Below are 23938 nucleotides of genomic sequence, written 5' to 3' on the forward strand. Positions count from 1 at the left end.
GAGGATATGGATTTCCGGGAAAACATTACAGAAAAGGCAAGAGGGAGTGATAGGTTTAGCCACAAGTGTTGGTTGATCCCATTTGCAGGGCTGATGATAGCCAGGTCAGGACTAGGGGTTCGTTGGAAAGAAAAGGAACTACCTGTAGCTTATGCAATATTTCCCAGCCCCCTCAACACACTCTGCCCCCCACCATCCTGGTCCTAGGCCAAAGGCAAAATTTCCAGATTTCCATTTCCTGGTGGAATGGAGACTGCAGTTCTTGGTTTGATTATTGGATTTCTAATATTAAGCCCTAGGAATGGGCCTCTTGTTCCTGCCCCTGCTCTCCTTCACACACCAGGAACAGCTCCCATGGGTCCCTCTCCCCTCTCCAGGGAAGATGAAGTCCCAACTCCACACCCATCTCCCCGGAGCTTCTAGGAGCCCAGAAGTCATAGGAGCCGGAAACAAATGGAGCACAAAGCGGTCTTTTATTGGAAAGTCAATGAGAGAGGCAGCCCCAGGCTTGGGCTTCCTGAACGAGAGGAAAAATGGGCAGTGTGGGAGAGGGTAGTGCTACAGGGACCAGGGCCTGCAGCCCTGAGTGCTTCGCAGGTGCAGCAAGGACAGGCTCCACCTGGAAGGAGAGAAGAGAATCAGGGATGTGATTCAGCAGATCAGAGCACACAGAGGTACTGGGAGGCAGGACCAAGTCCATGTGTCACCCCTCTCAGGACCCCAATTGTAGCCTCTGAGACCCCTTAGTCCTTCCTTCACCTCCTCATATCCTCTCTCCCACCAATAGGGGAACTTTCCCCACCACTCAGCCTTCTCTGTGTCCTCGGGGGTCACCTCTTCCTCCTCCCAGTTCTCACCTCACTGGGGATCCAAACAGGCCCGCCCACAGTAGCCCTCACAGCACTTCTTGGCCCCTGGGCAGCCAGCGTCGCTCCAACAGCGGTTAGGTGGATTCAACATGGCGCACCGGATCAGAATCCTGGGGCAGACGCCAGGCTTAGTGGTGATGGGACCTCTGAGTAGACTTTGGGCTTTGACTGGATCTTGTCTTTTGATCAGAACATCACCTTTGTCAGTGCCTTGACCTTTAGGAGGAACTGTTGAAAGAAGACATGAACCCACATTTAGACCCAGTATATCCCTGCTCCTACTTCGAATCTTTCCTCTAGGTCCAGCCACTGCTCACTGTGGTGCCCCCCAAACCATGAGCTGAGATAGGCGAGGGTCACCAGGGCTAGCTGGGATCTGTGCTCTTGAAAGGCTGTTCCTTGGGCTTTGGGGAGAGGATCTACAGGACCAGGGGTGCCTCAAGTGTCTATTTCTTCCCTCTCCCTCCATTCCAAGTCCTGGGGCTCTCACGAGGAGAGGATGACTAGAGTGACTCCCAGAGGTGAGAAGGACACATTGTCATCCCTGAGGAAACTTAGTGGAGGGGAAAAGAGCCCTAAGACATATGCCAAGAGACTTGAGCTCCATCCTGGCTCTGGAGATTGCCTGGACAATTGCTCACTCCCCCCAGGTCTCAATGTCCTCCTTAGTAAAATGGTGGTCTTCAAACTACATGACTTCTGAAGCCCTATTGGTTCTTAACTTCCTCTTAGAGGACTGATTACTCAGGTGCTTTTGTGGGGCAGAGAGGGAGGGGATAGAACTCACAGCCAGGGCCCAGGTTCCTGGGGCTCCTCACTTCATTGCACATTCTGCACAGGTATCACCACCTGAGGCCACGACCACATAACAACGCTTCTTCCACAGAGTCCTGATATCTCAGTCCTGGGGTGGAAAGCACGTGGCGTCCCCTGGGCAAATTCCTACCTTCTCTGGATCCAATGGAAGCGGCCACAGGTTGAAGCAGAGGCCCCAGCCTTGCCTGCTCTTCCAGAGTGCTCCCCGTCAGGCCCCAGGTTGCCCCTGACAGCCTCTCCTCAGCCTAACCCAGCCCCTTCTAGATCACTCGTCCACTCACCTCCTGTGACGGCTGCCTGTGTTGCCAATGTCCCAAGGACAAGGAACACCACCAGGACCAAGAAGCTGCCGGACCTCATGTTGTCAGGAAGGCGTATGGCTAAGAGCTGAAACCAACCCCAGTTTTATGGAGGCCCAGCTTGGCCCGGCACCAGGGGCGGGTCTGTGGTTTTACAATGGACAAGACATACGTTTCCTTAGTTCTACCAGGAAATATTCACCTCGACCTTGGGGCTTTCCCCAAGGATTATTCACGAGGAGAAACAGCAGACACTGTTACATCACCTCTGATAGCCCCAAGAGCTGTCCCAGCAGGGCTGGCTGGCCCTTAGGCACCAGCGAGACCAAATTATTCATATTTAGAAAGAATGTGAAGCCTAGAGAAGAGAGAATAATCACCCAAGATCTTTCAGCAAGTCAGTAGTGGGTCAAGTTTCCTGATTTCAAAACCGCCCGTGTTCCCAGATTACTCTCTGTTCCTGCAAGCCCCATCCAGACCTACCCTAACAGTTAACCCTCCCAACACCAAGCTGGGCTTTTCTTTCATTCTCTCCAGCCCCGAGAAAAACTCTCAAAGGTAAATTTGTCTTGAAAGTCTAGTGGCTAATCACTGCACTTTGCCATTTCACAGGCGGTCTCTGAGATGCACCAACAAAGTAATAGAGAAGGTAGAATTCTAGATCTGGAAGGGGATGCTGCCCTGGAAATCACAGTGGGCAGGGAGAAAACACTCAGAAAGTAAAAGGAAGAAAATAGAAATCATCTATAAGGTAAACATCTACAGTGTGTATATCTAGCATGCCTTCCTCCTTCTTAGAACAACATCCCATTTCTTCCGAAGAACACTTGTTTCTTTGTACCATCAACTTACAAGTCTAATGGGGACTGCTAATCATGAAAGCCTGACACCCAGTCACAGGTAGGTATGTGTGTGTCTCAGGTCTGTTGAAGTCCTTTATTTGGACAGACGCTAAGGAGAACGGAGAAGTTCCTTCTTTTAGTAAAGGTAGTAGATATGAGCCTGGGAGCTCCAGAAGCTATGGTTCCAGTCTGGGAGGAGGTCAACCGTCTGAGAAAAATGAACCTAATACACTGAGAGAAGCAGAGTAAATATGGAGAGAGAAGTTTCAGAAGCCACTAGCTAGCCCTTTATTCCCCTTTTCCTTGAGAGCAGCTCTCCCACATTCTTCCCACAGTTGGGTTATGACCCAATAAATTGGCTTTCCACCTAAGCTAGTCTGAGTTGGTCTTTTGTCATTGCCACCAAAGTTGAGAGTAATAGAAACGAATACCCAAAAGTTGGGTGTTGCCAGGGACAGGACCTGAAATGTGGAAGTGACTAAGTTGGGTTCAGAGTGAGACAAGAAAGAAAGCAGACTCGTTATTGGGTAGTAAACCAGTTGATCAAATCTTCACCCTTTGTCTCTTTGGTCTCAGACCATGTGCCCACCAATGCTGAAACATTAAGGAGATATAAACAAATGTCAGAATGTTGGAGTTTGTTGGCTACTTAAATAAAAAAGCTTATTGCAAAATAAATCATACAAACAAAAAAGTGTGTAGAACATACTTATACTCTTTAAAGAAAAGCATTAAAATGGGCAGTCTGTACTCACCTGCTAGGTAATGAAGGAGAATATTTCCTGTACATATGCCCTGTTGACCTACTCTCCTCCCCAGTTGCTTCCCTCTCCTCCTCCCCAGAGGTCACCACTTTCCCAGATTTTCTGGTAATTAGCCTATTCAAGTATCTTGCCCACTTTTCATTGGGTTGTCTATCTTTTTCTTATTGATATGTAGAGAAAAGAAACTCTCACGCATTACTATTGAGAGTCTGTATTGGTGCAACCTATTTGAAAATCAGCTTGGCATCAGCTGGAAAATCTGTGATCCAACAATTACACTCCTAAGTATATACCTAAGATAAGTATTTCCTCATGTTTACCAGGAGATATGCACAAAAATGTTCACAAAAGTACTGTTTCCAATAAAATACTGGAAGCAGTCCACATTACTGACAAAAAAATGGATAAATATGCTATGGCATATTAATACAATGGAATATTATACAATTGTAAAAATAACAAAAATATAGCCATTTAATATTAATATCTAAATATGTAAATATATTTATAAATATAATTTATTATAATTTATATTATGTATATAATTTATTTTATATAAATATAAATAAACATAGTCACAATGGGACTCTAATTAAAATAATGAATGAAAAATGCAAGTTCGTCACAAAAACACTTAGAATTATGTGCTTGTTATAAGGCTCAAAACCAAGGAAAACTAAGTAATAGGTTGTCTAGGCTTACCTATATATGTAGTAAAACTCAAAAAGGGGTAAATAAAAACAAGAAAACTATAAACATGAAATTCAGGATAGTGGTTAACTCTGCAAGTGAGGAAAGAAACATTTTGGATGGATAAGAAGAACTTGAGTTGCTTTCAGTTTTGGGTTATTGGTCATGTTCTAGTTCTTGGGTTGATTGGTGATTTCACGTGTGTGTGTGTGTGTGTGTGTGAGTGTTTTAAGGCTGCAGGATAAATCATTTATGGATTACCTTAATTTTCCATAAACCCGCATCGCTGTACCCTTAGGTTGTTTCTAATCTTTTGCTATTACAAACTACACCACATGCGGCCTTTTTGCATTATCTTGTAAGCTAGATTCCCAGAAGTAGATTTGCTAGTACAATGATTAAATGTATTTGAAATTTTTGCCCAGTTTCTTGAGGTATGATTGACAAATGAATATTGTATATATTTAATGCATACAATGTGATGTTTTAGTATATATATACATTGTGAAAAGATTATCACAATCAAGCTAATTAATATATCTATCACCTCACACAGTTACCATTTTTAAAATGCTTTTGAAATTTTGATAATATTGTCATATTTCCCTTGATAGGGGTTGTACCATTTTGTACTCCCACTAGTAGTGGATGAAACCGCATATTAACATCCAGCCTCTTGCACAGGGAGTGTGTCTGATTTTTAGATTTATATCAGTCTAGCAGGTGAGAAGCGATGCCTCACTGAAGTTTTTAGTTCGCATTTCTCTATTGCAAATTATTTCAAGCACTTTTTAATATTTTAAAGACCACTTATATTTCTTTTTCTGACAACCTAATTTCCTTTGCTCCTTTTTCTATAGATTCATTAGCCTTTTTCTTCTCAATTTCTAAACACTATATATTGTAGAGAAAGGTCTTTTGTCTGTGATATGGTTTGCGAATAAAAATTTTAACCTCATTCTAAGATTTGCTCAAAACAGCTCAGGGTGGCATTCTTTCCTCATCTCATCTGGCCGTTACCTCCTTTTGTTTGGCTATTTCTGGTCTGTACTCTGCTTCACGATATTCTTAAACTGGTGCATTGGTTCATTAATTTTTTCAATTCGTGTGCCAAAATACTTAAAAATCTAAATGAAACAAAAAAGATCATAGGAAAAATAACTTTCTAAACTGAAACTGACACAAGAAAAAGTAGAAAATCTGAATAATCCTATAATCATCCTAGAAATAGAATCAATAGCCAACAATCATCCAACAATAAAAGCATAGAGTCAGACCACTTCATAAGCAAGCATACTCTATAAAGCACTTGAGGAACAAATTATTCTAATATTACAAAAAGAGAGAATAAGAAACAATTCCCAGTACATCTTATGAAGTAAACATAACTTTGATACCAGAACTTAACAAGGATTTATGTCCGTTATATCCCAATAAAGCTGTTAAAAAATAAAAATAAAAATCTCAACAAGCATACTATGAAAAGGGAAGATTCTAAGCCAATCTCAATCACTATGAACATAGATGCAAAAATCCTAAATAAGTCATTTACCAACTGAATGTAGCAATATGCAAAAAGGACAATACTTTGTGACTAAGTTTAATTTATCTGCGGTATACAAAGATAGCTTAATGCTAGAAACTCAATTAATGTAATTCACCACATTAACAAATTAAAGAAAAATATACTATAATTTTATATACAGAGTAGCATTCAATAAAATTCAAGATGAAGTTGTGATATAGAAATAACAAATTAGGAATGGAGAATAATTCTTTTAAAGTGAGAAAAACTACCCCTATATCATACATAAATGTAAAATGTTTTAACCTCTCTTTGTAAAATCAGAAACTATCCTCATTTCTGTTCAGTATTATTCTGGATACCCTAGTCTACAAACTCAGACAAGTAGAAGAAATAAAAGGTAAGAGTATTGGAAAGAAAAAACAAAACTGTCATTATTCATAGATGATGCAGTTGTAATCATAAAATTCCAAACAAATCTACAGATAAATTGTTAAACTCAATGAGAGTTTATGATAGATGCATACAAAGGGAATATACAAAAATCAATTGTATTCTATATATTAACAACACAAATCAGTAAATGAAATTTTAATGATTTTATAATCATATAAAAATATGAAGAGCTTATAAATAAATTTAATAAATTCTGTGCAGGACCACTACAGAGCAAATTATAAAACTTTAGTGAGAGATATTTTTTAGCACTCCCAAATTAGAAAGGTATATCATGCTCATGGATTGGAAGACTCAATATGAAAAAGATGCCAATTCCCTTCAAATTGATTTTTAGATTCAGGGCAATCCCAATCAAACCCCCAGAAAGGTTTTTGTAAAAATAAACAAAAGAATTGGCACTATGATTCTAAAATGAATACAAAAAGTGCAAAAGGCAAGATAGTGAAGATACTCTTGAAGAAGAACAATTTAGCAGGACTTGATATAGCAGATATCAAGGTTTATTTTAAAGCCCTAGTAATTATAATAAATTATTAGAACAATAATAGATAAATATGCAAATGAAGCAGAATAGAGAGTCCAAACAGATGATTGCACACAGTGAGAGTATGTTTTTAATAGGGTTATTTTTAAAAAATATGGCTATGTTTATATTAAGAAGGCTGCACATCATAATACTACAGGTTCCCTGAGCAATTGATGGGAGGATAAAGGTTAAGAAGATAAGATAGAAGGAGGGAGGAAACAAATAAAAAGGGATAAATAAATATTGCTTCACCAAAAAACTCATCATGTCTGATGTGATTCTGTTATGTTTATAAATATATTAGAAAAAGAACAAATATCATAGATCTCTGTTTAGTGACTTCTAGCAATGTCCATGAACTCGTACCAACAGACAGAAAAAACAAGATGGAGAGTAATATATGTGTTTTGATAATGTGTGTTTAGTAGAAACACATAAAACTCCCATATATGGCTATAGTTACGTATGAAAAGGGAGAAAGGTATGAAGGAATACACTATGCTGTTAACCTTGGTTACATCATGGAGACGAGAATGGTAAGAGGACAAAGATGAGTAGTTTCTCCTTTATACATAATAGTTTCTAATTTTTTCACTTGTCACAACAAAAAGTCACTACTGTGGTGATCTGAAAATATCAAATAAAGAAAATTAAAATTAATAATAAATTAGAATAAAGAACTCGGGAATCATGTGAGTGAAGAAAACAGTATTAATTGAGAGTTGTATCAAAATAAAGGACTACATACATGTAACCATTAACGCAAGTGTTAAGAAAGGATGATTAAAACACAAGTGTTGTACAGTAAAAATAGAACGTGTCAGATATGATTCCAGATGCAGGCAAAAGAAATCACTCTAGGTAGTTCAAGCAAAAAAAGAATTCAGCTATTGCCTGAGTGCATTTGATTCTCAGAACCGGAATCACATTTGAAATCCTGGATGTGAAAGAGCCTGGGACAGAGAGTCACTTGATTTCCAGCCTCTGCAGGAAGACATTCTGAGAGCAGTTGAAATGAATGTTGATTGACACTGCACAGTCTATGCTACAATCTACTCTTTTCTTCTTTGTGCTATCCATTCCCCTGTCCCTTCCCATACTTACACTTCCAAACATCAGCAAATATTCACCTCCCAGAAGGAAGAGTGCCCACCTTAAGCGGGAGTTGAGGTGAGCAGTTCTGAGAACAAGAAAGGTCAGACGCAAGTGCTGGGAGATGTAGAGAGGAAAGAAATAGGAAATGCAGCAGGGGGAAGGAGAAGGCGTATTTATGAGAGAGGTTACCATCTTGAACTGCTGGAGCAATATCTCTTAGTGGTAATAGTTGTTGGTAGGAGTCCCCCTGTTTCAGTCTAGTATCTAAGAATCAAAAAAGTCCATGTGCTAAAGAAACTGCCTGCTATTATAGCAACAGAGGAGGACGCCATTGAGCTAAGAAATTAAAAAACCTATTCTAACTTCCCACCCCTCCCACTCTGGTAAGATGTTCCTTACAACAGCTGGTCCACGAAAATCTACTGATTTTAAAATAAGAAAGAAATTTGGAAATCACATAAGCCATACAAAATTACTATTTTTTAAAAGCAGAAATGAGTGGCAAAGCTTAAAAGCATTTAAAACAGGATTTTTTAAATTCCCGGTAAAATGTCACCACAAAGCTGAGGAAAATTGATATTCTAGAATTAATGTTTAAGATTATGGAAGTAAATTGAAGGTATGAGGAATCACCATAAAGCAGAAATACAGAAACTCGAAGAAGAGATAGCAAGGGAACAGGAAGATGTGACGTGGAATCTGACTGAGCTCAGTAGAGAAACTGAAGAAAAGGATGAAAATATTTCAGAAATAAAGACTAAAGTAAGGAAGAAAAAGGAAAAAAATAAGAAAAGCAAAAAACATAAAACAAAAATAAATAGCTTAAAAATGATTACAGAGAAAGCCTTAAATATAAAAAGTCACTGGAGATCCAACAGACATAGAAATCAAGTCTCATGAAGAAGAAAACCAAAACAACACAATAGAAGAATTATTTAAAACTGTCATTGACAGAAATATTTCTGAAATAGAAGATTTGAGTCTACACATTGAAATTTCACATCATGGTAAACACAAGGTGGATTCAAGTAAAATTTTTGGACTTTAAAGATAAAAATACAAGCCTTCAGGAAGCCAACTCTCCCTTCAACAGAAAAACAAAATCTAAAAGAATCGGATTGGAGGACAGCAATACTCAATGCCAGAAAACGGTGAAGCAAAACTTAAAGACGTTCAAGGGAAGAAAGTGTGTACTGAGGACGTTTTGTAGAACTAATTTGCTGTTGAAGTAAAAAGGCTAGAGGATTGTATTTCTGAACATGCCAGAACTCAAGGAATGTTGTTTCTAAGAGCCTTCCTAAACAAGTTACAAGGTTTATCCAACCCAGAAACATTTGAGGGAATTAGTAAAATGACCACTCGTCAGCACGGAACTTTTTTTTTTTTTTTTTTTGTGAGGAAGATCAGCCCTGAGCTAACATCCCTGTTAATCCTCCTCTTTTTGCTGAGGAAGACCGGCTCTGAGCTAACATCTATTGCCAATCCTCCTCCTTTTTTTTTCCCCCCAAAGCCCCAGTAGATAGTTGTATGTCATAGCTGCACATCCTTCTAGTTGCTGTATGTGGGACGCGGCCTCAGCATGGCCGGAGAAGCGGTGCGTATGTGCACGCCTGGGATCCGAACCCGGGTCCCCAGTAGCGGAGCATGAGCACTTAACAGCCAAGCCACAGGCCGGCCCAGCACTGAACTTTTTAACTACAGAACTAAGTCTAAGATAAAGGAGTAACAAATAACAGGTGAATATGATCTACTGGGAAAATGTAGAAATAGTAAAACTTCCATCAAATAAGAGGACAGGGGAGAGAAGGTGGATAAAAGAGTAAGCTTGCTTATTGCTTTATATCCAATAGCTTCGAGTCAAAGGATATTTAAAGCACAATAAGCTTCAACAAAATTAAAAACTTTTGTGCATCAAGATAGTGAGAAGACCGTCGACGCAGTGGGAGAAAACATTTGCAATGTTTTCTGATAAGGGGCTAGTATCCAGAATATATAAAGAACTCTTACAACTCAACAATAAAAAGATAAGCAACCCAATTCTAAAATGGTCAAAGGACTTGAACAGACTTTTCTCTGAAGAAGGTATACAAAAGGCCAGTAAGCACATGAGAAGACACTCAGCATCATTAGTCATTAGGAGAATGCAAATCAAAATCACAGAATACCACTTCACATCCAACAGTGTGACTATAATAAAAAAATGTTTTTAATTGAAAATAATAAGTGTTGGCAAGGATGTGGAGAAATTGGAACCCTTGTGCATTGCTGGTGAAAATGCAAAATGGTGCAGCCTCTGTGGACAACAGTTTGACAGTTCCTCAAAAAGGTCAATATAGAATTACCAGATGGCCCAGCAATTCCATTCTTAGATATATACCTAAAATACTTGAACAGGAACAGGAGGTTCCAGCCCGTGATGGCAACCTAGGAGGCTCCTGAACTCATCTGCTCCCATGGACACACTGAATCTACAGCTGTACACAGGGCAATTCCTTCTGAAAGAAATCCAGAAACTAGCTGAGCAAATCCTACACATTGGACAAACAAGAAAATACCCACATTGAAACGGGTCTCGGCACACCCTCAACTACTGGGAGCCACTAAGAACAAAGAAGGCGGCTTGGACAATCTCACAGGTATGAGAGACAACAAGGGCTTGGGCTGGGCTGAACAATGTTTCATCTCCTACATGAATCGCGCTGTCAAGACTGGGAGAGGTGGCTGTTTTATCTAACACACAGAAACCAACACAGAGAGTCAAGGGGAATGAAGTCTCAGCACTGGATCTTGGACATCTGGAAATTCCTCCTCCACATCTGCAGACAGCTCCCTGCCGGGGCCCACCCACTTCCACCCCAACCTCCAGCTCTGACCCAGGACCCTCAGCTCTGCCAGTCCCGCCATCTCACCAGACAAATCCTGAGACCCACTCTGCAGTCCCCTTTGCCCCTTTCTCTAGGGCCTCCCAGTGCCTAATCACGTCCCGGAAATACCAGAAAAGGTTGATGCAGCAGCTGCTGGGAGGTCCCTGCTCTCTAAGCGTCTCCTCCGGTGGAGCCTGAGATTCAGTCTCCGCTGGCACCCCATCCCCCTGGATGAAGCAATAACCTCTTCTGGTGGTCTCTTTTGAGAAATAAATGATGAAGCAGAGCACCCTAAGTCTCTGACACTTAAGAATAATTTGCTAGAGTGAGCAGTCTCCTCTAGACACTTATAATTTGGGGGTAGGGCAGACTTGGGGGTGGCAGGAGACTAAACTGAGGAAAAAGTTTCCTAGATAGACTCGGATGCCCTCAGGGCTCTGCTGTCTATGCACGGCTCTCACTGCCCTGTTCCAAGGAAGCTCCAAGGAAGGCCAAAGCCTCAGGAGGAGCCACTTTGAGTGTTGTGGAGAGAACTGGCCTGGAAGTCAGTTTTAGTCTCAGCTTTGCCTACAAATTGCTGGGTGACCTCAGGCCAATAGCTTTCCCTCTCTGAGCCTCAGGTTTTGTTTTTTGTTTTTTTGGGTTTTCTTGAGGAAGATTGGCCCTGCACTGACATCTGTTGCCAGTCTTCCTCTTCTTTTTTCTCCCCAAAGCCCCAGTACATAGTCACGTATCATAGTTGTAGAGTTGTAGCTCTTCTATGTGCGACGCTGCCTCAGAATGGCTTGATGAGTGGTGAGTAGGTCCGCGCCCAGGATCTGAACCGGTGAACCCCTGGCCACCGAAGCAGAGCATATGAACTTAACCGCTGCGCCACTGGACCGGCCCCTCAGTTTTTGTTCTTTATTGAACTTGAGGGGCTTGATACAAAGAGCCAGACTAGCTCTGACATGATGGGGTCTGAGTACACCAACTCCTCTACTAACAATCAAATTAACTCCTTTTGAAAAATAAAAAAATAAAAAGAAATGATACCTGAATAAAGTTGACTCTTTTAAATTTAACTTTTTGGGGATTGGCTTCCTGCTGTGAGTGGAGGTGGGAAACAGAGGCTGAAGGGTGGTGGTGGGCAAACAAGGAAGCCCACGCCTCTTCCTGCCCCTCCAGGAAGACACAAGCCATGGCTCCGCCTCCCCCATTCTCTGGGGACACAGGAAAGGGAGTGGGCTGGGCTGGGGTAGAGCCTTGACACCAGGGTGTCTTAGAGTCCAAGCCGGAGCTGGTGCCTGACCTCCCAGGCCCAGAAAATAAAAAGGTGCCGTAATGGTAACCACGATTCATATTTTTTAACATTTTCTCTGTCTCCGGCTCTGTACCAAATACAACATACACACTATCTCATTTAACCCTATTAACAATCCTCCAAGGGGCACGTACTGTTTTCCGGTTCTGTAAACATATAGCTAAGACTTACAGAGGTTAAATAATTTCAAGAATTCTCTGGGTAAATAAGTAAGAGTAACTCATATTATTAAACGCTAGCAATAACTAGTCAGAAAACTTAAAAGTAAAAACAATTCCTATTCAACATTACCAAAATATATAAAATACCTACAAATAAACATATCTAGAAATGCACAGAAATTTTTGGAAAAAAACCTACAAAACTTTACTGAATGACATAAAAAAAGATCTGGATAAAAAACTGTTTGAAATTTTCCATAATAAAAAAAGGTTTTGCTCTTCCCCAAACAGGAAGCCTTCACAAGGTAAAGATGTCTGTCTTGGCCCACATAATTTCTACCTTAAATATAATCAAAATCAAAAACTGGTGGGTTTTGCAACCCTTAATGAAATAATTGATTCAGGCGATGGTCATCTAGGGCTTCAAAAATCATGAGGTGAAAGTTTGACTGGCACCAGATATTTACAGGGTGCCAAAGGATCACCTCGCAGACTATTTGCTGTTTGTAAGTGGGAGTCTTGGCGACACCACTTCAAACGCATTAACCCATCTTCACCAAAACCAAAAGTGGGTCGGGGAGACTCCTGTTCCTCCTGAGGTGATGTGATACGAAGCACACAGCATCACCAATGAAGTGTTCTTGCCAAGACGGTTGAACTTGGACCTCATCAAGCCTCTAGAGCTAACGTTCATTTACGGGAAGCAGAAGGAAGTTGAAAGATATCACAGGGGAGCAATGTGGGACACTCTAAAGAATAATTCCCCTTTTATGTTCAACAGATAAATAACGAGAAGAAGGAGGAGGAGGAAGGGAAGGAAGAGGAGACGTAGAAATTGGAGAGAATGTTCTAGAATAAAAGAAACTTAGGAGACATTACAACCAATGCAACTGTGCACCTTGTCAGGATTCTGATTCGAACAAATCAACCATACAAAGTCATTTTTTGAGATGATAAGAAAAATGGGATACAAATAGAATATTAGATGAGGTTAAGAAATTACTGTTAATTTTGTTAGGTATGACAACAGTATCATGATTATGTGAGAAAATGTTCTTACTCTTTGAGATGCATACTCAAGTGTTTAAGGGTAAAATGTGAGGCACATTGGATTTACTTTAAAATACCTCAGCCAAAAAAAAAAGGGTGAGGACATACAAGAAGGAAGTGTTGTAAAATGTTAATCGTCGAGACTTTCAGTTATAAGATGACTAAGTTCCCGGAATGTGATGTACAGCCTGATAACTATAGTTATCAGTACTGTAGTGTATACTTGAAAGTTGCTATGAGAGGGGAGTTTTTTTCTTCTTGATGGATCATGCTCTTTTTTTCCCCAGTTCTGTTGAGATATAATTGACATACAGCACTGTGTAAGTTGAAGATGTACAACATAATGATTTGACTAACATATATCATGAAATGATTCTCACAATAAATTTAGTTAACATCCATCATCTCATATAGATACAAAAAAAAGAAAAAGAAAAAATATTTCATGTTCTCACCATAACAACAACAACCACAGAATGGCAATTGTGTGAGGTAAAGGATACGTTAACTAACTTATTATAATTAGCATTTTGCAATATATACATGTATCCAATGATCACATTGCACACCTTAAACCTACACAATGTTATACATCAATTATATCTTAATAAAGCTGGGAAAAATGTTAATTATTGAATCAGGTGATCGGTATACAGGGCTTCGTAAAAGTATTTATTGTTCTTTTGTGTATTTTTAAAAATTTTTATGATAAAATGTTTAACAAAAGACAATGGATTTATTTTGGGAACTTAAAAACATGATTCTTAGGTTCACATAGAAAAATGGAATACTTGTGCCGTGGACGATTGAAAACATAGATTAATGAAGGGTGATGGACACCACCAGTCACGAAATTGGGTTGTGAAGCTACAATTACAGAAGCGGCATTGACACGAGAATAAACAGTCAAAGGGAGAGAACAGAAAATCCAGAAACAGCCTCTGTTACATGGAAGACCTGAGTCTTTGATAAAGATCTGATTTCCAATCAACGGCGAAAGTTTGAATTATTCACTAAATGATACTAGAACAACTGCTTAATAACTTAGAAAAATATATTTCCCTATCTCACACCCTAAACCAAAATAAATTTCAGACGACTTAAGGAATTAACATGTTTTTCAAATATCATAAAGGAATTATAAGTAAATGTAGTGAATATTTATCTGACATCAGAGGCAAAAAAGACTTTTTTCAGCATAAAAACAAAGGGAGAACATATGAATGAAAAAACTGAGTGGACCACCCTGGAGTTTAAAACTTTGGTACACAGCAAAAACAAAGAAACAGATATTTGCAGTGTGGGATTAGAATAAGCATTCATCAAGCTCATCTCATTCAATCCTCAGAACCATCCCATAAAATAAATATTATTATCTCTACTTTATAGAAGAGTAAACTGAGGTTTAGAAAAGCTAAGACAGTTGTCCAAAGTCACACAGCTAGAACCTGGTAGCACTAGGGTTCAAAATCAGGTCTATCCTACTCCAGTTTACGTCTGCTAGCCATGTTACCATACTGCCTCTTGTGCGTGACTAGTTAGTAGTATCCTTAATATGTAAATAGCTCTTAGAACTCAATAACAAAAAGTTCCCCCAATAAAAATGGGGAAGATACAGAAACAGGCAATTCACAAAAGAAGAAATACAATCAGTCAGTATAAACAGATGAAGAAATGCTCTCCCTCACCAATATTCAGAAAAAGGCAAATTAAAATGAGACACTGTTTTCCATTGGCAAAGATTTGATTTACTTCTTTCTTAACATCCTATACCTGGTGAGTGTATCTGTTAAGGATCCTTGGTTGTGAGCAACAGCAACTGAATTTTAGACTGTTCTCATTGGAGCCCTGCCTTCTCTGTTCAGGATTTGAATGGAGGGGCGGGCAGGTTAGAGGTCACGGAAGAGTCCAGTGGCTCTAACCTGGGTCAAATGCCCTCACCTGTCATAGGGGAAGTGCCTGGTGATTGGCAGCCCCTCAGAATTACAGGAGCTGGGGAGCAATGACTCCACCAAAGGAACGGATGCTGGGCAGACAAAAACAAGACACATCTACTGCAGAGCAGGTGGAGGGTCCCATATACTCATTTACTTCCTTTCTGAAATGCAATTTGACTGGATATTCAAAGCCTGAAAAATGATCATGCCTTTTGACCTAGCATTTATTTTTGTTTTGTTTTGTTTTTTTATTGAGGTAAAATTGACATATAACATTATATTAGTTTCAGGTACACAACATAATGTCTTGATATTTGATTATACTGCAAAATGATCACCACAATAAGTCTAGTTAACATCCGTCAACATAAATAGTTACAAATTTTTTTTCTTGTGATGAGAACTTTTAAGATCTACTCTCTTAACAACTTTCAAATATGCCATACAGTATTATCAACTATAGTCACCATGCTGTACATTACATCCCCAGGACTTATTTATGTTATAACTGGAAGTTTGTATGTTTTGACTGACCTAGCATTTCTACTTTGACAAATTTACCCTAAGAAAATAGAGATGTGACTCAGAATATACGTACAAAGATTGTTGTCACAGCTTTATTTATGAGAGTGAAAAATGGAAATCTATACGTTTTATAATAGGGAACTGATTATATATGTTTTGGCATGTCTATCTTACAAAATACCATGTAACCATTAAAAATGATGATATGGGAAGACACTTCATGATGCAGGAAAATGTCCTCAAAATAATTTTAATTGAAAAAGCATTTCTTCAATATATATGTGTAGTTTGTAATCAGGAAAAGAATTAGCCTCAAAATATTCTCCTAAATAAAGCTGCCAAGAGGATGCTAGAATTCCAAAAGTAACATTAGATCTTAGAATAAAGGGCCCCTCTTTTCCTGAGAGCTTAGAAGACAGCATGAGGGATTCAAGTTAAACTCAAGGAAGAACTTCCTGACTGTGAGGGTTGTCCTGGCCTGCAATATCCTCTTCCTTTCTCAGGGTCAGATGAGGTAATGGTTTGCTTCCAAGACCCAGGAACCGGATGGGGATTATGAGGAGGCAACGACAAAAGTCCCAGCTTAGTTAGGAATTAACTGTGTGTCCTTGAACCAGTCCCCTCCCATCTCTGGTCTCCAGTTTCCTCATCTTTCAAATGGGAGGGTGGGAGGACGGTCTTGCTCTCCTCCAGTCCTGGTAAGGTACTGTGGTTGACGGGGGTTTCTGTTTGGGGCCCCTTGGGAGCCTGAGCCCCAGCTGCCTCTCGTCTACCAAATGCAGGAGCCAAATAATGTGAAATCTAAGGTGGGTTTTTTGGCTGAGAAGACTTTTTGCTCAGGACCCCTTAGGGCCAAGGAACGGGTCCCAGAAGCCACCGACATCTGCTGTGACCAGCAACCTCAGCCAAACCAAAACCCAGGCTCCATCCACCCCTGACGGCTGAGCCAGCCCCAGGCAGAGGGCAGTTCTACCAGATGCACGGGAGGGATCTCACCACGGGCGGGGAGGGCTCTCTCTCCCGTCCACGGGGGCCTGGGCTGGCCTCACTCACCATGCCAGCCCGGGCCAGCCTTCTCCAGCCCTCTCCAGCAGGGAGCTCTGACACAACCCTAATGCTGCCTGGGCATCCAGAACTCTGCCAACCCCTCCTTGCCGTTCAAAGCTGACTTCTACCCGCTGCTGGGGCTTCAAGATCTTAGAGAGCCAGGAAAGGGAGTATGTGGCTCAACAGCCTTCACCCTTTATACAGATGAGAAAAACTGAGGTCTGAAGAGGAAGAAGACTTGCCCAAGATCACAGCCCAAGTCAGCAGTGCAGGCAGGACTGGATCCTAGCCCCCAACACCCAGGACCTGCCCCACCCACCATCAGTTCTTGCACAAGCACCCTCGCACTGAGGCTCTTGGGCCGGGGTGGAGCCAGGATGAAGCAGACACGTGCCACTCCATCCACCCTTCTCTTTCCTCCCCTGACTCAGTGGCTCTAGCCTTCCTGGAGGTACAGGTGTTCATTTAGGGGCCCCTGGGCCTTGACCTTATTAGGTGCCAGCAGCAGAAACATGAGGGCCTGGAGCCTCCTCCTCCTGGTGGCCCTCCTGGCTTTGGGGAGCCAGCTGCCAGCTGCCACAGGCAGGAGGAAGGGAGGTGAGTGTGGGTCGGTTTCTGTGCTCCAGAAACCAGGTGGGGTCTACCTCTCTGGGGAGAGCAAGGGTTTGAGTAAGGCAGGCAATGAGTGTGTGCCTGTGTGCGTGTCTGTGTGTGTCTCTGTGTGTGTACCTGTGTGTGTCTGTGTGTGTGCCTGCTTCTTTGTGCTTCCAGCTGCTTGCGTTTTGTTTGCGCGTCTTCGTGCCTGTCAGCCTGCCCACATCTGTATCAGTAAATGTCTTCCTGCCAGTGTCTCAGTGTTTATGTCTGGCTACACGTCTGAGCGTGGGACTGTGTGTGCACGCCTGCGCCTGTCTCTGTGTATACGTGTATCATTGTGCCTGCTTGTCTGTGTGAATCTGCGTCTGTACATGTATACTTAGCATGACTGCATCATGTGTGCGTCGAGCCTGTGTGCCTGTACATGTGTGAACATGTGTCTCTGCGCCTCTGGGGAGCGGGGAATGAACCTGTCGGCACCTGCTCTTCTCTGGTTGTCTCCATGGAGGTGTCCAGATCTGTGGGTCCACATGGCAGGGAGATGACCCTTTTTGTCATCTTGTGTGGCCAACAAGGCCATGCCTGGTCTGGCCTCTGCCCATCTTGTTTCTTTCCTTCTTGGGCCTTCTCAATCCCCCAGCCCAGTCTGTGGAAGGGACTCGAATTGAGTAGGGGGTGTGGTTTCTGAGATCTGGGATCTGTTAGGAGGAAGCTCTACTTCTCCTTTGCCTCCCTGAAAAGGCTGGGCTGACCTGTCAACAGGTGAGGGAGGCCGGGCCTGCCGGAGTAGCTAGACAGGTGCCTCCCTGACCTGGGCAAGGCCTCCGCCCCCGTCTCCTTCTGGGGCTGGAACACTCTGACCTACATACACCTGTGCAGGCCTGCCTCTGCTTTGGGGGAAGGGGACAGGAATGGGCACATGCGGCCCTGGAGAGCAGTTCCCTGCATCCTCTCTGCCCCCTCTAGCCTAACTTGGGCCTTCCTCAGAGGCAGGGCTCTCTCCCTGGGGCCTGGTTTGGAGAGGAGAGTGCTCCGAGACCCCCGGCAGAGGAGGGAAGGATGCTGGCAAGCTCCAGGGCCAGAGTCCGTGCTGGCTGTGATTCATGCGCCGTCACCACATTCCTCCTCACTGCCACACTGTGAGCTCGGGACCATTTTTATCCCCATTTTGCAGATGAGGAACCCAAGGCTGGGGGGAAAGCACATGCCCAAGGCCAAATATTGACTCTGAGTTAGTGTCAGAAGTGGCATTTGAGGGCAGGTCTTTGGAATCAGGAAGACTCACCTCCCCAACTTACTCCTTGAAAAAGGCCTCATGCCTCTCTCTCAGGAGTAAATGGTGTGTTGAGGAACAAGGGCCTGGCATACAGTAAGTGTACACAAGTGGGCAATTCGGGAGAGCTGCTGGGGGCACTGGGAGAGAACACCCCGATACTCAGCCCAGCTGCTCAGAGATGAGAGCGGGCACCTGCAGAACCTGCGCCGGCTCAGAACCTCTCTGATGGCCAAGTGGAACGCGCTGGTCTCTCTCCCAGTTCACCACGTCTCCTCCTTCCCTGGTTCTCTCCCATGAGACATCTGCCTGGCTCTCAGCAGAATCTCAGACGATGGGGGAGTGACAGGGTTGAGGGAAGGGAAGTCTCGGTTTGCTGTCTGTGGAAGACCAGGCACCTCTGTTTAAAAGAACACCCCTACTCAAACGTCTAGGGGTCCCTGACATACAGAGCCTGGCATAGTTCCTGGCAAATAGTAAGTGCCTAACAAACATTTTCGGTGGTTCTGTGGTATTGGTGGATAGATCTGTGTCTGGGGAGCTCTGTGCATATGATAGAGTGTATGTGACTGTGTATGCACGTGTATGTCGCTGTTCACACCCACACATGTTCTATATATTTATATATATGACTGTGTATATCTGAGTCTATGTGTAGTTATCTGTGTGTATATATTTATGTGTGTAGGCATGTATATACGACAGGATGCCTCTATATTTGACTATGTGAATATGACACATTCTATCTGTTTGTACATATATCTAACTATCTTGTGAATGTCTGGATGTGTGTGTGTGTACATATATATGTCTATATGTATATGTATAGGTCAAACCATATGAAATTGCTATTTTTGTAAATCAAAGTTGACTATTAGCAATTTCATATGGTTCAGCCCGTAGCTAATTGTCTGTACACATCTAAGTGTGTTTGCATATTTGACCGTGTATGTGTATCTGTGTGTGTGTGTGTGTGTGTATTTGTGTCTGGGTGTGATTCTTTCATTCTCTGAGTCTACATATCCGCGAGACTTACGTGTGCTGCATGGCTGGCAGTGCGTATGACTGTGTCTCTATGTATCCCTCGTGTGCGGGGAAGCTGAATTTAGAGGGAAGCTTAGAAAAGGCAGATGAAGACTTGAGTGTGACCCTGTCACACTGTCCCTGCACACTCCCAGTGTTCATTCCCACCTCCACACTGTTGCTGCCACAGTTCTCCCCGCTTGATATGCCAGTTTCAGCCTCTCTTCCTGTCTGTCTGTCTGTCCATCTGTCCTCAAGGCTCAGGTCCCAGCCCCTCCTCCCGGAAGCTCTCCCTGGCTGTATGACCTGATCCACTCCACCCCACCCCAGCCCCCAGGGAGCTCCTGCTTTGAGTTCAGGTGGCTCTATCTGGCCCACTCCTTGAGGCCTGGGCACCGCTGGCCAGGGCTACACCCTGGACCTCAGAGAGTCTCCCAGGGCCCCTCCCACCCCCAGCCTGGGGAGGAGAGGCAACCAGAGGAGGGGGCTCCCTCACGGGCTAAGCTGCTCTTTCTCCAGCAGGGGGCAGCAATTCAGTTTAAGCCAACCCAATCAAACAGTTGACGTTGGTTGACTTAGAGCACTTACTGTATGAGCAAGGTGCCTACTATGTGTGTGCCCCGCACTCAGTCAGGGGAGGGAGGGGAAGGTGGACACCAAGTAAAGCCACAGCACTGGATCCAGCTTCAGCTGGGGGCTCTTGAACCTTTTCTCAGATGCTAGACTGAAGTGAAGGCCTGGGACCAGTCCCCATCCCCAGGGTTCAACGGTGGCCAGAGCAGAGGGGTGGGAGGTGAGGCCTTGATTTCTCCTTCTAAATGGAGGAAGATACTGATTCAAGCCTTCTGTGTGAAATCTGGAAATGGCCCAAAATCCCAACAAGAAGAGGGACTAGGTAAGCTCCGGGATGGAACATTCTAGAGCCTTTCCGAGGACTGCCTCAAAGACTGAGTTGATACAGATCCCTGAACCAATGCTGCTTGCAACAGTGCAAGCACACGGCACAGATGTGGCCGACTGTGGCTGTGTGATAAGGCACTAGGCTGGCAACAGCTAACACACCTGCAATGCTGAATCTCCCTTCAAAACCCTTTCTTTCAAATCGTCACTGAGCCCCTAGTGTTTTGTGTCAAGGGCTGTGTTTCAGCCAAATGGTGAGCAAAGCAGGTAGGGGGTCTATTCTCATAGCCTCCGGCCAAGTGAGAGAAGCAGATGGATGCAGAGTCACAGACTCTGAAGGAACAATCCTGTGTGAGTGTATAAGAGTGAGATGGGGGCTGACCTAGTTAATCTGGGGTCAGAGAAATAGGGTCTCCTGAGGATGTGGTGTTTCGGCTGAGACCTGATGGATGGGGTCTGGGAGAGAGCACCAGGCAGAGGGCACAGCCAAAGGGAGGCCCTGTGAAGAGAAGGGCTCAGAGGGGGTTAGGAGCTGAAAAGCGGGAACTGTGGAGAGGGTGAGGCCAGGGAGATGGACAGGGGCCAGACCTGGCCCGGCCTGGTTGGCCCAGGTGGAGATTTTGAACTTAATTTTTTCCTATTCTTTACGTCATCTGAGTCTCAAACCAGCCCTGGGAAGAAGGAGTCCAGCTTCCCATTTCATAGCTTGGAGTCAAAAAAAACTTGCCAGCCATTTGTGACAACATGGATGGACCTTGAGGGCATTATGCTAAGTGAAATAAGTTAGAGAAAGACAAATACTGCATGATCTCATTTATATGTGGAATCTAAAAAAAACAACAACCAAAAAAACGAAGCTCATAGATACAGAGGACAGATTGGTGGTTGCCAGAGGTGGGGGGGTGGGGGCTGGGTGAAATGGGTGAAGGCGGTCAAAATGCACAAACTTCCAGTTATAAAAGAAATAAGTTGTGGGTCTGGCCCTGTGGCTTAGCGGTTAAGTGCGTGTGCTCCACTACTGGCGGCCCAGATTCAGATCCCGGGCGCGCACCTAAGCGCTGCTTGTCCGGTCATGCTGAGGCCGCGTCCCACATACAGCGACTAGAAGGATGTGCAACTGTGAAATACAACTATCTACTGGGGCTTTGGGGAGAAAAAGGGAAAAAAAATAAAGGAGGAGGATTGGCAATAGATGTTAGCTCAGGGCCGGTCTTCCTCAGCAAAAAGAGGAGGATTGGCATGGATGTTAGCCTAGGGCTGATCTTCCTCACACACACACAAAAAAATGCAATTGTTTAAAAAAGAAAAAAAATCTAAAAAAAAAAGAAAGAAGGCATGGGGATGTAATGTACAGCATGATGACTGTCATTAACAACACTGTATTGCATATTTGAAAGTTGCTAAGACAGTAGATCTTAAAAGTTCTCATCATAAGAAAAAAATTGTAACGATGTGTGGTTACAGATGTTAACTAGACTTATTGTGGCAATCATTTCACAATATACAGTCAGCCCTTCAGATCCTGGGGTTCTGCCTCTGTGGGTTCAACCTCAGATGGTTGCGTCTGTACTAAAGATGTACAGACTTTTTTTCTTGTCATTATTCCCTAAACATTACAGTAAAACAACTATTTACATAGCATTCACATTGTATTAGGTATTACAAGTAATCTAGAGATGATTTAAAGTATATGGGAGGATGTGCGTAGGTTATATGTAAATACTATACCATTTTATATAAGGGACTCGAGCATCTGCGGATTTCGGTATCCACGGGGGTCCTGGAACCAATCCCCTGTGGATACCGAGTGATGACTGCATACAAATCTGACATCATTATTTGTACACCTGAAACTAATGTAATGTTATATGCCAATTACACCTCAATTAAAAAATTTCAAAATAAGTAAAGGTAAATTTATCAAAAAAAAAAAATCTTGCCAGAGGACAGGCAACAAGTAAGGGGTGGAGAATTCAGATCTTGTGATTCCCAGGTCAGTGCTTATTACATAACTCTGAACTGCCTCCAGCTGCAAGATTTGGGGGTTCTCTTACAGAGAAATTGGGGGGCTGTCCACCGGACGATGAGCCCTGCCTCCAATCAGTGCTTGACCAGTGCATGGACGACAGCCAGTGTCCCTCCAGGATGAAGTGCTGCTCCCGAGCTTGCTCTCGCCAGTGTGTCCGTATGGTCTCAGGTAAGGTCCGTCTCCTCCTTGCTGACCGCTGAAGCCCCAAGCCCCAAGCCCCAGGGCTGGGGCACAGGCAGGGCTCACCCAGGCCCCTGTGTTGCAGTAAAGCCGGGCAGCTGCCCCAAGGACGCGCTGCGCTGCCTCAGCCCCATCCAGCACCTGTGCCGCACGGACACGGACTGTCGGGGCTCTCGTAGGTGCTGCCCGGGCGCCTGCGGCCGGGACTGCCGGAACCCTGTCAGAGGTATGGCTCCTGTGCAGCTGGGGCAGGTCCTTTCCCTCTCTGAGCCCCAGCTCACGACATCCTTCCAGTTCAACACACTTAACAGGATACCTTCAGAGAAGCCTGGGCCTCCCTGTGGCCAGAATTGGGGAAGTAGATGGAGTGGGAGGGGTCCTGTTAGGACCACCGAGGAACTGGGGATCCTTGGTTCTCTTACTGAACTTGCTGTGTCACCTGGACCGCAACCCTAAACTGCTCTGGGCTTCAGTTTGCCCTTGTGAAGGAGAGAGGTGGGTCCTGCCTTCGTGGCCACCAGGACTGGGCTGATGGGGTCTGGATGGGGGATCAAGCCCAGACCTCAGAGCCCCGTTATGGGATGGGGTTAACCCTCTCCTCCTTTCTCCCCAGGCTAATTCTGGGCTAGGATCCACAGCTCTGAACCTCAGGTTGGGGTTCCCAGCAGCAAGAGATGAGGATGAGGGGCCTGTGACCTGCCACCCACACAGCACTATCTCTGCCAGCGGCGGTTCCCACCTTCCGATAAACACTGATCTGCCGTCACTTCCCTTGCAACCCATCCACCCCTGGTTTCTCCTCCTGGGAGTCAAGGTCCATAGCCAGACCTCAAAGGACTCCTCTCCTGTACCACTGCCACACTGAGCTTCTTATCCTTCCTAACACCCACTTACACGTCTCTTTGTACATTCGTTTCTTCCACCTAAAATGCCCCAGTCAGGTAGGCCTCTCTTCATAGAGTCCTGACCCCTCCCTCAGGCAGCCCAACCACCTCGAATGTATGTTCTAGCAAGTTTCCGAACATCAGTCTATTCTCCTGCCTCTTTCACAGATTCACCATACTTGCCAAATAGCTTCATGATTCTGTGTACGGCCTGCACTGCTATTCACCTAATGTTTTTCTTCCTTTGTATATGAATAAATTTATTTCAACAGAAAACCTT

At 43.6% G+C, this 23938-nt stretch overlaps 2 protein-coding genes across 2 annotated transcripts; one reads left to right on the forward strand and one right to left on the reverse strand.

Moving 5' to 3' along the window:
- Positions 1-454: 454 nt before the first annotated feature.
- Positions 455-2070, reverse strand: PI3 (peptidase inhibitor 3). Its single transcript, XM_058562113.1, has 3 exons — positions 1967-2070; positions 858-1097; positions 455-619 (listed from the first exon to the last, which is right to left on the reverse strand). Exons 1-2 carry the CDS (start codon positions 2043-2045, stop codon positions 859-861), a joined length of 318 nt encoding a protein of 105 aa, XP_058418096.1. The 5' UTR covers positions 2046-2070; the 3' UTR covers positions 455-619; position 858.
- Positions 2071-17284: 15214 nt separating this feature from the next.
- On the forward strand, positions 17285-23639 carry WFDC5 (WAP four-disulfide core domain 5). Its single transcript, XM_058563423.1, is given in 6 exon segments — positions 17285-17369; positions 22622-22762; positions 22860-23026; positions 23388-23463; positions 23466-23545; positions 23547-23639. Coding segments are annotated over 6 exon segments (642 nt in total).
- Positions 23640-23938: the final 299 nt, after the last annotated feature.

The sequence above is a fragment of the Diceros bicornis genome, chromosome 19 (assembly GCF_020826845.1).
Source record: "Diceros bicornis minor isolate mBicDic1 chromosome 19, mDicBic1.mat.cur, whole genome shotgun sequence".
Lineage (NCBI taxonomy): Eukaryota > Metazoa > Chordata > Mammalia > Perissodactyla > Rhinocerotidae > Diceros > Diceros bicornis.

Excerpts from the sequence above, each read along its gene's own strand:
- PI3 (XM_058562113.1), bottom strand. The coding sequence starts at position 2,045 with ATGAGGTCCGGCAGCTTCTTGGTCCTGGTGGTGTTCCTTGTCCTTGGG. Across the intron at positions 1,098-1,966 it reads ACAGGCAGCCGTCACAGGAG|TTCCTCCTAAAGGTCAAGGC; the intron begins GTGAGTGGACGA and ends TTCTTTCAACAG.